The sequence below is a fragment of the Agelaius tricolor genome, unplaced genomic scaffold (genome assembly GCF_023055355.1).
Source record: "Agelaius tricolor isolate 1412-34295 unplaced genomic scaffold, bAgeTri1.0.p SCAF_4, whole genome shotgun sequence".
In the NCBI taxonomy this organism is placed as follows: Eukaryota; Metazoa; Chordata; class Aves; order Passeriformes; family Icteridae; genus Agelaius; species Agelaius tricolor.
The window spans coordinates 21,456,577-21,469,522 of record NW_027269264.1 but is presented as its reverse complement, the minus strand read 5'-3'; the positions used below and the strand labels follow the sequence as shown (position 1 = coordinate 21,469,522).

At 36.8% G+C, this 12,946-nt stretch overlaps 1 protein-coding gene across 2 annotated transcripts in view; it reads left to right on the top strand.

The window, feature by feature from the left end:
- Positions 1-12,946, top strand: part of NTRK2 (neurotrophic receptor tyrosine kinase 2) — a 196,243-nt gene that overhangs the window by 48,604 nt on the left and 134,693 nt on the right. For both annotated transcript variants that reach the window (XM_071424841.1, XM_071424840.1), the window contains exons 9-11: positions 2,963-2,995; positions 7,179-7,279; positions 8,544-8,643. In XM_071424841.1, the coding sequence (XP_071280942.1) occupies positions 2,963-2,995; positions 7,179-7,279; positions 8,544-8,643 (234 nt within the window). The remainder of the gene's footprint in view (positions 1-2,962; positions 2,996-7,178; positions 7,280-8,543; positions 8,644-12,946) is intronic.

Below are 12,946 nucleotides of genomic sequence, written 5' to 3'. Positions count from 1 at the left end.
ATTGTACACTGAAGCATAAAGATTAAGGCCCACACCCTGGCATTATGCTCATTTTCATGTCTTCATGACTGAATTAAATACCAGTCTTGATGTTTCATGGGGTGGGGTATACTCACTGAGCTTTAAACTGATTCTCTGGTTATTGCATCACTTGAGCAAATTCTCTGAAGATAAAGAAAAAAAAAAAAGAAAATTTAAAAATTCCCTAACCTATAATCTTCTTGCCTACCCAAAGTAAATGTATATGTCTGAAGCATGTTCTACATCAATAGTGTAATAGTCCACTTCCAGAGTTGGATCAAACACGATGATGATGTAATTTGTTCTAAGATGGTCCTAACTTTCAGCATGCTTCTTGAAGGACTATTTTCACTGATTTGAGGTTGCAGGCATGAAAGAGAGGAAACCATGTACCATAGTGGGATTTTGGTTGTGCTAATGATAACCAAGTTAATGTTGCAAATTAAGAATTTGTTTTAAGTGTGAAGATGTGGAAGAATTAATTTCATGTTTTACTGGCTGAGTTTTTAACTATATTTAGTCTGCAAAAGTTCTTGGTTTCCAATTCTTGCTGAGAGTGACTTGATTATTTGAGACTAAGTGCTGTGAACAGTAAGCACAAAATGGTCACGGTTTATTCTGGAGGCTGTTTTCATAGAACATGATCTAAAATGGCTAGTGAATGTGGGAGACATTTTTACCAATAATAGATATTTTTAATTAAGTTTATTCCTCTACTAACGCTCTACATTAAAATTCAGCTGAATAAGTCCAAGTCACATATATCTGGTCAAAGCAAAAGAATATGCTAAATATGCCTTAGAAGTAGCATATTGCTTGTGCAGCATAAAATGTTTTTCACAGAAGTATGTTTTTGGATTGAGTCTCTTGCTTCTGCTTTATTTTGGAAATGCCAAATTTATAAAGAAAGAAGCAAACAGTCCAAGTGTAGTTGATGTAGTTTGGAAAGATGAGTGAATAGGACAAAGCTTTTGATAGCTCATTTACTCAACAACCTCTTCTAATGGGTGCCAAAACAAAGGTGTCATTCTGTTCTTGGCCTTGAAAATAATTGTGTGTAAATGTGCAAAAGGACTGTGGTGAAGTTTAATGTTAAAATAACCAACTGATGATTAAGTTGGTATGTTTCTATGTGCTAAATAGAAAAAGTAATACTCAACAGAAATTTGGGGTTTGTCCACCATCTTGATTTTTCTAGCTTTATTTGAAGTGTTAACTAGATAAAAGATATTCCAATGGAATTGATGACTTCATATTTTATATGTCTGGGAGGAGTTAAGGGAGTTAAGGAGTTAACTAACCTTAATTTATCCTAATTCCAGTGAATAGAAACAAAAATGTTGACATTTAACTCATAAATAAAGGACTAAGAGTTTTTTGATTGCTTGGGGTTTTTGTTCCACTTCAGATTACAGAAGGTGAGTTAGAAATACTGTTTTTCTGCTGCTGGATATTCTACACTGGAAAACTGAATCCATGAACTTTTGTGGACAAAAATCTCTGGTCAGATTACTTGAGGATAGATAGTCAGGCTTTCTTCACTGGTTATTTATTTCTGCCAATTGACATGACAGTTCTCATGGGATCTATTGACATATATCCCTAGATACTGGGATATCTTCAAGTGCATTTAAAAATAAGCCTAATTTTCTGTTTCCATTCTACAAATAGGTAGCAACTGGTATTTTCAGCAGGTTCTTGTGCTGTTAACAATGGTGTTCTGTATTTACTTCACTGTGGCATTGTGCCTGTGCAATGCTACTCCTGTGGCTTTACTATATAGCAGTAAAAAACAGAATTGGGTTTATTGAAGTTGTATTAAACCTTAGAGATTTTAATTATTTGTTAATTTTATTTCCAAGCCTGCAAAAGTAGAGAGAAAAAATATGGAAGAGATAACTATAAGCCTACTACATAAACTATGCTAGAGGTACATTATAGATCAGAGTGAATGGGTATGTTCAAACACAACACAGGTGTCTTGCAAAACTTTAATAACAATTCACTGATTTCTATGGCTGTTCTGTGAATTTTACTCACTTATGTGCTAAACCTTACACACATGCAGTAAATAATTAGAAAAAACTGCAAAGAGGAACCAGTAAAATTTAGAGAAGTGTAGACTAGTCAGGTATCCATTTGCTAGTGTAAAGTCTGGTTTCTAAGACATCTAACTCTTTCAGTAAAAGTTCTGTCTGTGTGTCAGCTGCACATCTGGCTTCTTGGAAGCATCCTTTTACAGAGTGAATCAAATGGTGCTGCTTAGGCCATTTCTAGTAGCCTTTATCTTGCCAGCTCACAGCTTAAAATGGTTTGCTAACACAATGATACAATAGCATAATTTTTTAAATCAGGTACAAATCAGTGATTGTTAAAACTCTGTGAAATCTGCTTCCACTTGAATTCAGGGAAAGTTTTATCTTTGATTTTTCAGCAGGAATAGTTATTGTTGCACACATTCCATATATACATATTTTATATATATATACATATTTTATATATATATACATATTTTAGATATATACATATTTTATATATATACATATTTTATATATATATATGTATATGTATATATGTATATATATATATGTATATGTATATATGTATATATGTATATATATATGTATTAATAGTGGAAAGTAGAAGTAGTATTTTGCCCAGTTGTGAAATAACACTTGCCCCTGCCAGAATTAGTGCTGTGTGCACATATGGCATGAAGCAAAATATTAACCTTTGGAATAACTCTAAGATGGTTGTAAATGTAATTAACAGACTGCAGTTATTGATGATGATTTGCATTTATGTAGATACTTATGATCTTTATGGCAAATAAAGTCAAATCTTAAAACTACTCATAAAGAAATTTTTATTCTTCCAGAATTTGCAATTTATTAACAAAGCTTTTCTTTCTTTTTTTTTTTTTTCTCTTTTCCATGTACAGGTAATGGCCCAATTTTGGATCCAGATGTTTATGGTATATATTTGATTTTCTTTTATTTTAATAATAGAAATGAAGGAACTGAAACATTAAAAGTTCAAATGATAGGCTCATTAAATTGAAATGTCACATAGAATGATACAGCTCTAAGAGGTACTTTGTGGTTTTGGTTCTCCAGCCTTATATTTAGCATATGTGATGACAATATGATGTTTTACTTCTATGCTGCTTTTGATTCACATTAGGAGAAGCATAAATCCACTGTTACAAATGGGTTGATCCTGTAGGATGACTGCTGTGTGATGTAGTTCACAGACATGAGATTTTGTGAACCTTTTGGAGGCATTTCTTGGAGGAAAGAGAGTTTGTGATTTCTCTTTATACAACCTAATTTATTTTTTCAGGGATGATTCCATACTTGTTTTGCCTCCAAAAATGTACCCCTAAATCCCACTTAGAAATGAAGTTGGCGCAAGTAAGTTTTCCTGTAGGCAATTTATTTTGCTCTGTCCGCTCATTTGTACCTTCCCTTAATCTCTCTTGCATAAGCAGACCATCAATTCAGTGGTAGCTGAGTGTGTGCCAGGAGATTTTGATGACACAGTGTTCACATTAGTTTTTTAGTTAGGCAAAATGTACCAAGTGAAAGCCAGTGTGCACTGAAATAGAAGCTGCAGAATGAAAAGCAACTGTCTAGTTTTCAAAAATATTTCTGGTGTACTTCTGGTGAGTAGAAAAGTTCATCTTAGACAAACAGCTTGAAGCTGGATCCTCTTTGGAGTACTTTTTATTTGGATGAAATAGCCCATGACTCAGGTTACCTAAAGCTGATCTAAATGTTATTGCTTTGATTCCATTCCACATCATTAAACTTTAGCAAATGTGCAATTGAAGCATCAATTTGACTTCAAATGCTTAGAAACTCCAAAGGATACCTTCCCCTCCCTCTCTTTCCAAAATCTTTTTTTTTTTTGAGGAGAAGGAGAAGGGAGGGTTGGGGATGGGAAAGTGGTGATGGTTTGCACAGTTTCTTCATGTGTTGTATTATATAAGCTGTATGCATGAAGATTTTGATTCTGAACTTTTTATCAAGGTCCTGATGCCTGTGTATGGCTTTAGCCATGTAAGTCCTGTGATTTGACTGACTTGGCTGGGTTTCTCCTGAGGTGTGTGTGCTTTAAGTTTTGCTAGCAGATCACAGCCTGCAAGACCTAGTCCTGGTGAAGGTGGCCTTCCTCTTTATTTCTGGGTGTTTTTTCTGCTGTTTGAAACTGCTGTCCTTGTGTGTGAGGTGATTTCCAAATATTTTTGTTAAGTATTTTGAACACACAGCAGAAATCAGAAGATCTGATGAGGTGACATCAGGCTGCATGTCTTTGAGTTTGCTGAGGGGAGTCCTGCCTGCATGGGGCACTGCTTGCTGCAAGCGTGGAGCAGTCACTTGTGCCTCTAGCTCACCTCTGCAGCATCTCTTGGAAAAGACAAAGCAAGAATGCTGTCCTGACACCATCTGGAAATTAACTGAGAGAAATAAACTGACTCACATGGGTCTGAGCAGGACATTGAGTGCAAAGCCAGCTCCTTTGGCTCTGAGTTCTTATTTTCATGCCATGATGCCTCTTCTAATATGGTTGTGACCATGAGGGAGACAACCTGCCCCATATCTGCCAAACCCCAGAATGACTGTGCAGAGTGATCTCCTGGTGCTGATGTGACTGTGCTGTTGTGTCTATCCCAGCTGCTGTACACCTTGTTTGTGAGATGGCTGTAAAATACTGGCCAGCATTAACTGCAAATCACCGCAGCTGTTATTAGTCACTGCTGGCTGTATGAGGTACAGAGCACCAGAGAACCTGGCCCTAGAGCAATATGAGCCTTATGTAGCATGAGTCAAAAGGCGTTATCCTGTCTGTAGGAATGCTCAGTGTCTATGTCAGAATTTCATAGTGAAATGAACAAGAATTTATTCAACTCAAATCGTCTGGCTAGTGCTGGATAGCTGTCACGTGTGTTTTCCTTGCCGGATTCACCCATTTCAAGAGGCTTTGAAGATCTGGCAATACCTCAAATGCAAATGATTCACAGTTAGACAGCAAGCAATGTCAGCATACCAGCAGTATACCAATGTAGCCTACCTTAGCTCTTGCCCATTTTAATATAGAAGGCACCCAGAGGATTCACAGACCAGACCTATAGTTCTCATTAGGGTGTGATTTCCAGTAGTTTGCAGCAGGCTTGAGCATAAACAGAACTACAAATAGCATCAGCTGTTATTTACAAGCAAAATTGGGAGCAAAAAATTCCTTCTCCAAAGTTTTTTTTACAAAGTCAGAGTAGCAAAGGCTCTAAATATTTGTTTTATGTGTTAGTCTTATAAAACAATAATAAATAGATGGTTGGCCAAAACCATCTTTGTGAAAATTTTCTAAGCTAGTTGTGAAGGAAGCCCAAATTTTTTAGACTGAAGTACTTGTTATAAAGCAGGCTTTGCCTGCAGATAATGAATTAGAAGTCTCCTCCTCTTCTCTAGCAAAGGATGTACTCACAGTGACAGATGGTCAGCACAGAGCCTTGTCCGAAAGTCCAGGCTGCTTGTGCAGGTGAGCCATTCAGGCAGATATTGTGCTACCTGGATGAGCAAGGGATGCTGTTCATTCTCCTGTTGCTGGTGCTCTAACCTTGCTGCATGGTAAGCTACACACACAGAGATGCAGTGCAAAGTTGGAGAATTCAAGTGGTAAAAGATCAGGGAATTAATTTTTTTCTCTTGAAAGTTCTGTGTATTTAATACGTATTTTGTCTTGAAAGAGTCCTGTCCTTTGGCATGCATAGTTTAGAGCCAAAATAGACTATGTGAGTTGTTTAGACATCCTGACTGTAGCACTGGTGCCAGAGGTAGCTGACAGCTTCCTGTACCAAAAAAAACCACTGCAGCCTGCAAGTGCTTTGCAGAAAGCAAATGTGTCCTTGCATGCCTGAAGATCAAAAGCCCAGTGCAAGTTCTTACTAACACTGCCAGCTGAGCTCTCCAAATTGGCCTTAGGAGCTAAAGGAGAATAGTGCTTAGGTGCAAGCCCTCCCTGTTCTTGCTCAGCTGGAGCTCTATGCTCAGAAATGCTCGTGCCACTGTAGTTAGCAAGACCTTTTCAAATTCACATTTAAGATTTCATCTGTAGGCTTATGGCACTGATTTAAAAAAAAAAAAAAACATGTAAAGAAACACCTATTTAATTGCAAACGCAAATTACAATGGTGGAGGTGTATTTTATAATAGGTGCAGTTCTTGCCCTTTGTTTCTTTCATCTGCATACATTACAGTCATGAAATTAAAATGTTATATGTGTTCCCAGATGTAATAATTAAATAAATGCATTTTAAAATTTTATTTTAATGCATGTTTATCTTAACTTCATATATATAACATTTTACTATTTTTTTCTCTCATTTGAATAATTTTTTCAGGAGATCACGGACTCTGTGTTTTATTTTGAATAGCTGTGTTTTATTTTGAAATTCTTATAAATAATTGAACCATGATCAATTTTTGCATGGAATAGTTCTGATTTTGTCCCTGCAGCCATGTCAGTGCAATTATTTTGATCAATCAATCAAATTTCTTCATACCATGTAAGGCACTTTAAGTTTTAAAGGTTTAATAGTATGATAGCAATGTTAAACTGTAACCTCTCTGCATATAATATTTTTTTAGTTATTTATCAAACAAATGAAAACAGCTATTTCACATTTTATATTAGTAAGATAGCTTGAAACCCATCTGCCAAGTTCTTTTCAGCAAAACAAAAGTGCTCAAGCTATTTTCTAAGACTGTCCTATATTTGACTGAATACAAGGCTGGTGAAGTTCAGCGTAGAGGGCAGTCTTTCATTTTTAATGGGAAGTTAGAAGCACATAAAAATAGCTCTATGGATGAAGTTCTCATTTAACTCTAGTGTTTCCAGTAGGGATAGACATTATGATGTAGATTGCTTTTTTTTTTTTTTCATGTTTGTCAGTCTCAGCACATTTGTTCTATTACATGCCACAGTGATTCCTTCCAAAACATTTTGGCTTCTTTAGCAATTATGAGTTGTGTCTAAAGAGCTTAAATTCCTAAAGCTGATAGTGGCCTTACCATCTTACAGAGCAGAAAAAATATAGAAAAACCATTTCCCCATCAATGTTATGAAGTTATAAAAGCAACACCTTTTCCTTTCTTAAGAGTATGAAACCACACCTAATGATCTTGGAGATGCCACAAATAACAGTAATCAAATCACTTCAACGGATGTTTCCAACAAAGAGAATGAAGATAGCATCACTGTAAGTATACGCGTTGTTTCCTGATCTGTGATATTTGTGGACTTTTTGGCTACACAACTTACAAAATTGCAGACACTATAATAAGACTCTGGCCTATAAGAAAACTATAGCTATTACTGTGTTGTGATCAAAACTCAGGAAAAAAAGGATGAAAAATAAAATCAGTGCTCCCCACTCTTGTCCTTCCCCCAATTTTTTTAAATGACTGAATCACTTTTCAGTTCAAGTAAAACTGCTGTTTTGTGCCTTGCTTTTCTGAAAAATGAAACTTTCATTTTTTTAGCCTAAGAATTTGCATCTAATTTTTAGTCAAGGAGAACAAATCTTCATTTACAAAACAAAGATCTCCAAGATTTTTTGGAGATTGCTGGTTGAATTTACATCCTGGAGTCACCTCCATGTTAGAAAGATGATATGCTGCAATGAATTTTCAAAATGTGTTGTTTTAAGGCATGATTTCATGTAAGTTTTTGCTTAAATGGCTTATGATAGATTTTAGTACAAGTGGCTGTACTGATAGGCTTCCTAATTTGCTGCCTTGCCTCTCATGCTGTCCTGAACTGAAATGTTGGAAACTGATAGTGGGTTACCAGCCTGGTTGACATTGCAGCCTCCCTCCATCAGTGACTCTGTAAAACAGCAAGCAGAGGAGAGTGTGCATTCAGGAGCCAGGAAGCAGGTAGTTGGGACAATGTGCTAAAGATTGGGAGGATCCAAGACAGTTGTGTCTCATCTGATAGCAGAGTCATTGAATGGCAAGGTGGTAAAGGTGGGACCTGTGGAAGCTCCCCAAGCTCTGATCCAAGCTGCTCTTAATAAAGCAGGGCCAATATGGTTCTTTATGGTTGTGTCCTCTCTGGTTTTGGTTCTTCCAGTGATGGAGCCTTCACAGCCACTCCAGGTAATTTATATGAGTATTGAAACATCCCCACAATAAGTTCTTTTTTCCTATGTGCTGCTCTTATTTATTTTCTTGTAACACGCCACTCTGCTGGAAGGGAAAAGGGTGATGTGCCCTCCCTCCCACCTGCCTTGAATGTGTAGGATGTTAAAAAAGTTCTCATAACTGTCCGAATCTGTGTTCTCTGCAGAATAGAAGAAACTTCAACAAGTGTCTGTTTTCTGTACTCTTGATCTCAGTGCAAATGTTTCCCAGTTGAAATTAATCTCTTTTCATAACTGGATTAATATGACTGTATGCTGGATGTCTTTGAAGACACAAAACCAAAACAAACAGGTCTGTTTGTGTCCTCTCTTTTTTTAGGTGTACGTTGTGGTGGGAATTGCAGCACTGGTGTGCACGGGCTTAGTAATAACCCTCATTATTCTGAAGTTTGGAAGACATTCTAAGTTTGGTATGAAAGGTAAGCAGGGTTGGTTTTACACTTTCCAGAATTGTTGTGGGTTGTATGAGCTGAGACTGTCATCTGCTGAACCAGGAACAGTCAAAATAGCTACATTAAATGCCACCACATTTAATATTTTGATTATTCATCAGGTAAGTAAAGGAAGAGGTAGATGCAGACAGTGTAGGATTTTGGATCAAACACTTTTACTTCTGTTTTCTTCTTAGGATAAATACCATTTCTTTGCCTGCTGCAGCAAAATCCCCTAGGCAATTCCTGGAGTAAAATATTTCCCAAGTTAGTGTAGGTAGGAAGAAGATAAGAAATGAAATTTATTCTCAAGTTAAAGCTCAAGTTTGATTGATGAGAATCTATTTGTATGTAAGAGGTAGTTTAAACAGTACTACACTGTTCCCTTAAGGTGATGGGGAACCAATGACAACAGCAGAAGGTGCATTTGCAGTGGATCCTGTCATAGTGATGCTTTCTGAGAGATGCATTTTCATGTGCTTCTTGGGAAGCAGCATCTGGAGAGAGTCACAAGTACCCATGTCCCTATGGGAGGGGGAAATCTCAGCCCTTCATTTATTCATTTATTTATTTTACAGCCAGATGGAGGTATGTGTAACACAATGGAGGTATGTGTAACCTGCAACAACTCCGTTACTATATTCTTTTACTAGTATCATCAGTCTGTGTCTGATGATGTGGGTGAATTTGTATTTAAAAAGAAAAAGAGAAAGAATTTAAAAAAATTTAAAAATCAACTTGCTGTCTTGCTGAGAGACCTAGAAGATGCTTTGCTGTGTGCTAAAGGAGATGAGCATTTCTTTCTTAAGATATATAGATGAGGGTCTGTGGAGAACATGGTAAGTAATCTTTGGGTAGACTCCTGTTAATCCCATGTCCTTCTTCTAAACTGTGCTTATGACGCAGTACCACTTTGATGTATATTTTGATAATGCTTACATGCTCTTGGTAAATGCTCCTTTCAGAGATATCTACTCTATGTTTTGTGTTCCTGTATTCTGTTTAGAGTAGATTTCCTGGAACAAATGTGATTTGAGCAGAACAGAAACCTAGTCGGTGCAGATCAACTGCTGGGATTGTAATCTTGTCTCTCACCTCCTTCCAATATGTCTCTGCTGTTTGGAGTAGCATTAGAAAAGAACAGTCATTGTAAAATATCCTGAATAGCAACATGAAGTCAGCAGGATTGAGCTGCAGAGTTTTGGCAGAACGCTAGTCTGTGACTGAACAGTTCAGCCTAAATTTTTTGTTCGCGGCTTTCTGAATTGCATTTAGAGAGCTGAAGTAGGTGGAAGCTGATTGAGAGAACCAGTGAGAATTGTTTGATGTTAGCTCTCTAAAGCTGAATATTTGTTAGGTTTTTCAAAATATGCATTAAATATTTCAACCAACATTATTAAAGAAACTAGGAAATAAACCCTACCCTGAGGGAGAATGCACAAAGTTCTATTTTGTGTTGTAGTGTTTAAGTTACCTACCAGGAAGCTACTTGTTTTCTTGGTATCTTCAGATACAGCTCTTCTCACAAAAATAGTGTTCTTGCCTAATCGGTAAGTTTGACCTGAGTAGTTCTTTGTTGCAAAATTATCCATGTGGATCATATTTTAATAAGAATATGATTTCATGGAAATGAAGTATATGAAATTACAAAAAGGCCTCATACATATTGCTTATTTTATTTTTAATGTTGAAATGTCACTGTGAGTTACAAATAACTCTTGAGTCTTTCATGAGAAAGGAGTGACTGTCATCTGTCCCTTAAGTGGACCTCAAACTTCTCCAAAACATGCATTCACACCTGAGATTCACCATCTGGATCTATCCATAGTCCAAAGTCCCAGAAACACTCTCCCCCCTCATCATTATCTGTATTATTGAGTTTGTATGAAAACAATATCTTAAACTTGACATTAGATATAAATAAATACATAATGCCCAGACTAATAAGAAAATATTGCCTGCTCTGAAAAGCCTGAAGTGTAAGTATATGTTGAGAACTGAAATATGAAAATAAATAACTTGGTGTATTTGAACATGAGGAAAACAAGCTGAGCGTGATGAGAAGATATTTTTCCCATCATTATTGGCCAGTATATTTAAATGTGTATCTTGGAATTTGTGAATAAAAGGGTAAGTCAGCTACCTGAGAATTCAGAGGCATTTGTGATTTAATTCAGTCACAGCAAAATTAATCCAAACTTCATGTGCGAAGAGTGCTATATAATAAACAGTCTCAGTAGGGAAATGGGAAGGAGCTAAATATCTGCTTTTCCATGGAAGACATTTATAAAACAAAATTTTAAAATCCTCTTAAAAATTAATGATGATTTCTGTATTCATAAGAAGTAACTTCCTGACATCAGGCAGAAATGCACAAAAAGCTATGCTTCTTTTTTCTGTTACGTTCTGAGAACACAATATGGTCACTCAGATATCCTGTCATTAAATGTCTACACATCCTTCTTCAGCAAGCAATTTGGGAAAAACAAAGTAACCATTCAGTAATTGCAGCAGTCAAACTGTCACCAATGCTATTTTTCATGTAACCATGTATTTGGAAAAATCTTCCATTGAAAATCAGAAAAGAAAAAGTATATGTAAGCTGACATAACTGCATGTCCTGTAGGAAATATCTTTATGTAAGGGATGACATTTTCATCTCATTTTGGTTCAGAGCAGACATCTGCAGCTTCTGTAGACATTGTTTTATGCCTCCTACTTTTAAATGTCAGTTTATTCCATCTTTTACATGGGCATCATCTGCCTACTTCTTAGACTTGTGTCTTTGCTGAGTTCTTCTGTACTCGCAGAGCTTGAGCACGGGTGGAGTGTGGGACTGACAGTTACTGAGTCCCCAGAGAGAGATGTGGATCAGGCAGGCATGTCTGAGCTGTGGCTGTGTCAGAGCTGCCCACACCTGAAAGCACTGCATGTGCTGAGGCTGCCACAGAGCTCACCTTGAGGTCTTCTTTCCAGTACTGTATGGAGCAGAATAGCTTCCAGTCTATGTGTTAGAGAGCACCAGGTCCTCTGGGAGCTTCCAGTTCTTTGGCAGGACTGATCAATGTGTCATCAAAGTCTGTTGAGGAGTTGTATAGCAATAAATTATCCCTATTTTCTTACTTTTCTCTATTAATTTGTTATATCTAAGGTAAGAGAATAACCTGGGGTATGTTCATTTTACTCAGTTACCTTTCCAAACTGTAGTAATAGAGTTTTTAGAAGTGAGGAGGACAAACAATGCATTCGGAAACATTTTGTTTAAGATGTTCTGTATTCTGACTGAAGTTGGATTGCACTGTATGAACCAGTTGTTTTAATTCTTGCCTTAATTATTTTTATTCTGTCTTTCACAGCTAGAGGAGATAGCGGTTTCTAACGATTGACTTTGGGAACAGTATTAGTACAGAACAGATCTGTGATCCGTGCTAGAGGAGTCTTAAAATAGAGTTAGTACAAAAAGCTCTCATGTTGTGCTAGACTTCAGACTTCCATAGCAAAATTCATCAGAATAATTGGTGAAATATGATTCTCTATTTCACTGCTTGTGTATATTTTAAACACCTTCTTATACAGGACCTAGTGACAACAGCTTTGTATGAAAAGCTGCTTTTTGTTGCTTGGATCTGGAGGTGAGGTTTTTAGACCCTTGCAAGATGTTGTAGCATAAATGGTGAAAGCTTCATTTAATTTCCTAAATGCATTTGTTAAGACTTGTGGGTTGCTCTTACGAAACACCTTGGCTTGCTTTCTTGCTTGCTTGCTGTGGGATGTGAAAATGCTTATGGTGGGAATTCACTGGAGGCTGCCAAGACAGCTCTTACCGTTTTGTGTTTATTTCTGACTCCATCTAACCAGCTTATGAAACTGAAAACTAAGAAGGGAACTGGAGTAGAGAGGACAAAGGAGCATTTGTGAACTCTCTGAGAGGATTTGTGGAAGAGTAATTCTAATCCTGTTTTATTCTACTTTGCATGTTGAATAATGATGGAAGTAACCAAATGGTTCACAGCATAACCAGTCCACTACACAGTTTGCAGATGTTAATCGTGCCATTAAGCATGAAGGGAAGTATGAAGAAAAGTGGTGGAAAATAAATTAGTGGATAAACTTCAAAATAGCATTATTCAGTTAAAAGGATGAAAACATTTTTGATTATATCAACTGTTCCTGTTCCAGTGACAAGACAATCCCTAGTACTCCCTGCTTCCTGGGAATCTGGAGGTGGATAGTCATGGAAAAGAGTATTACCACAGCAGCTTTACTTATAGAGATAAATAGAGTTTGTGTA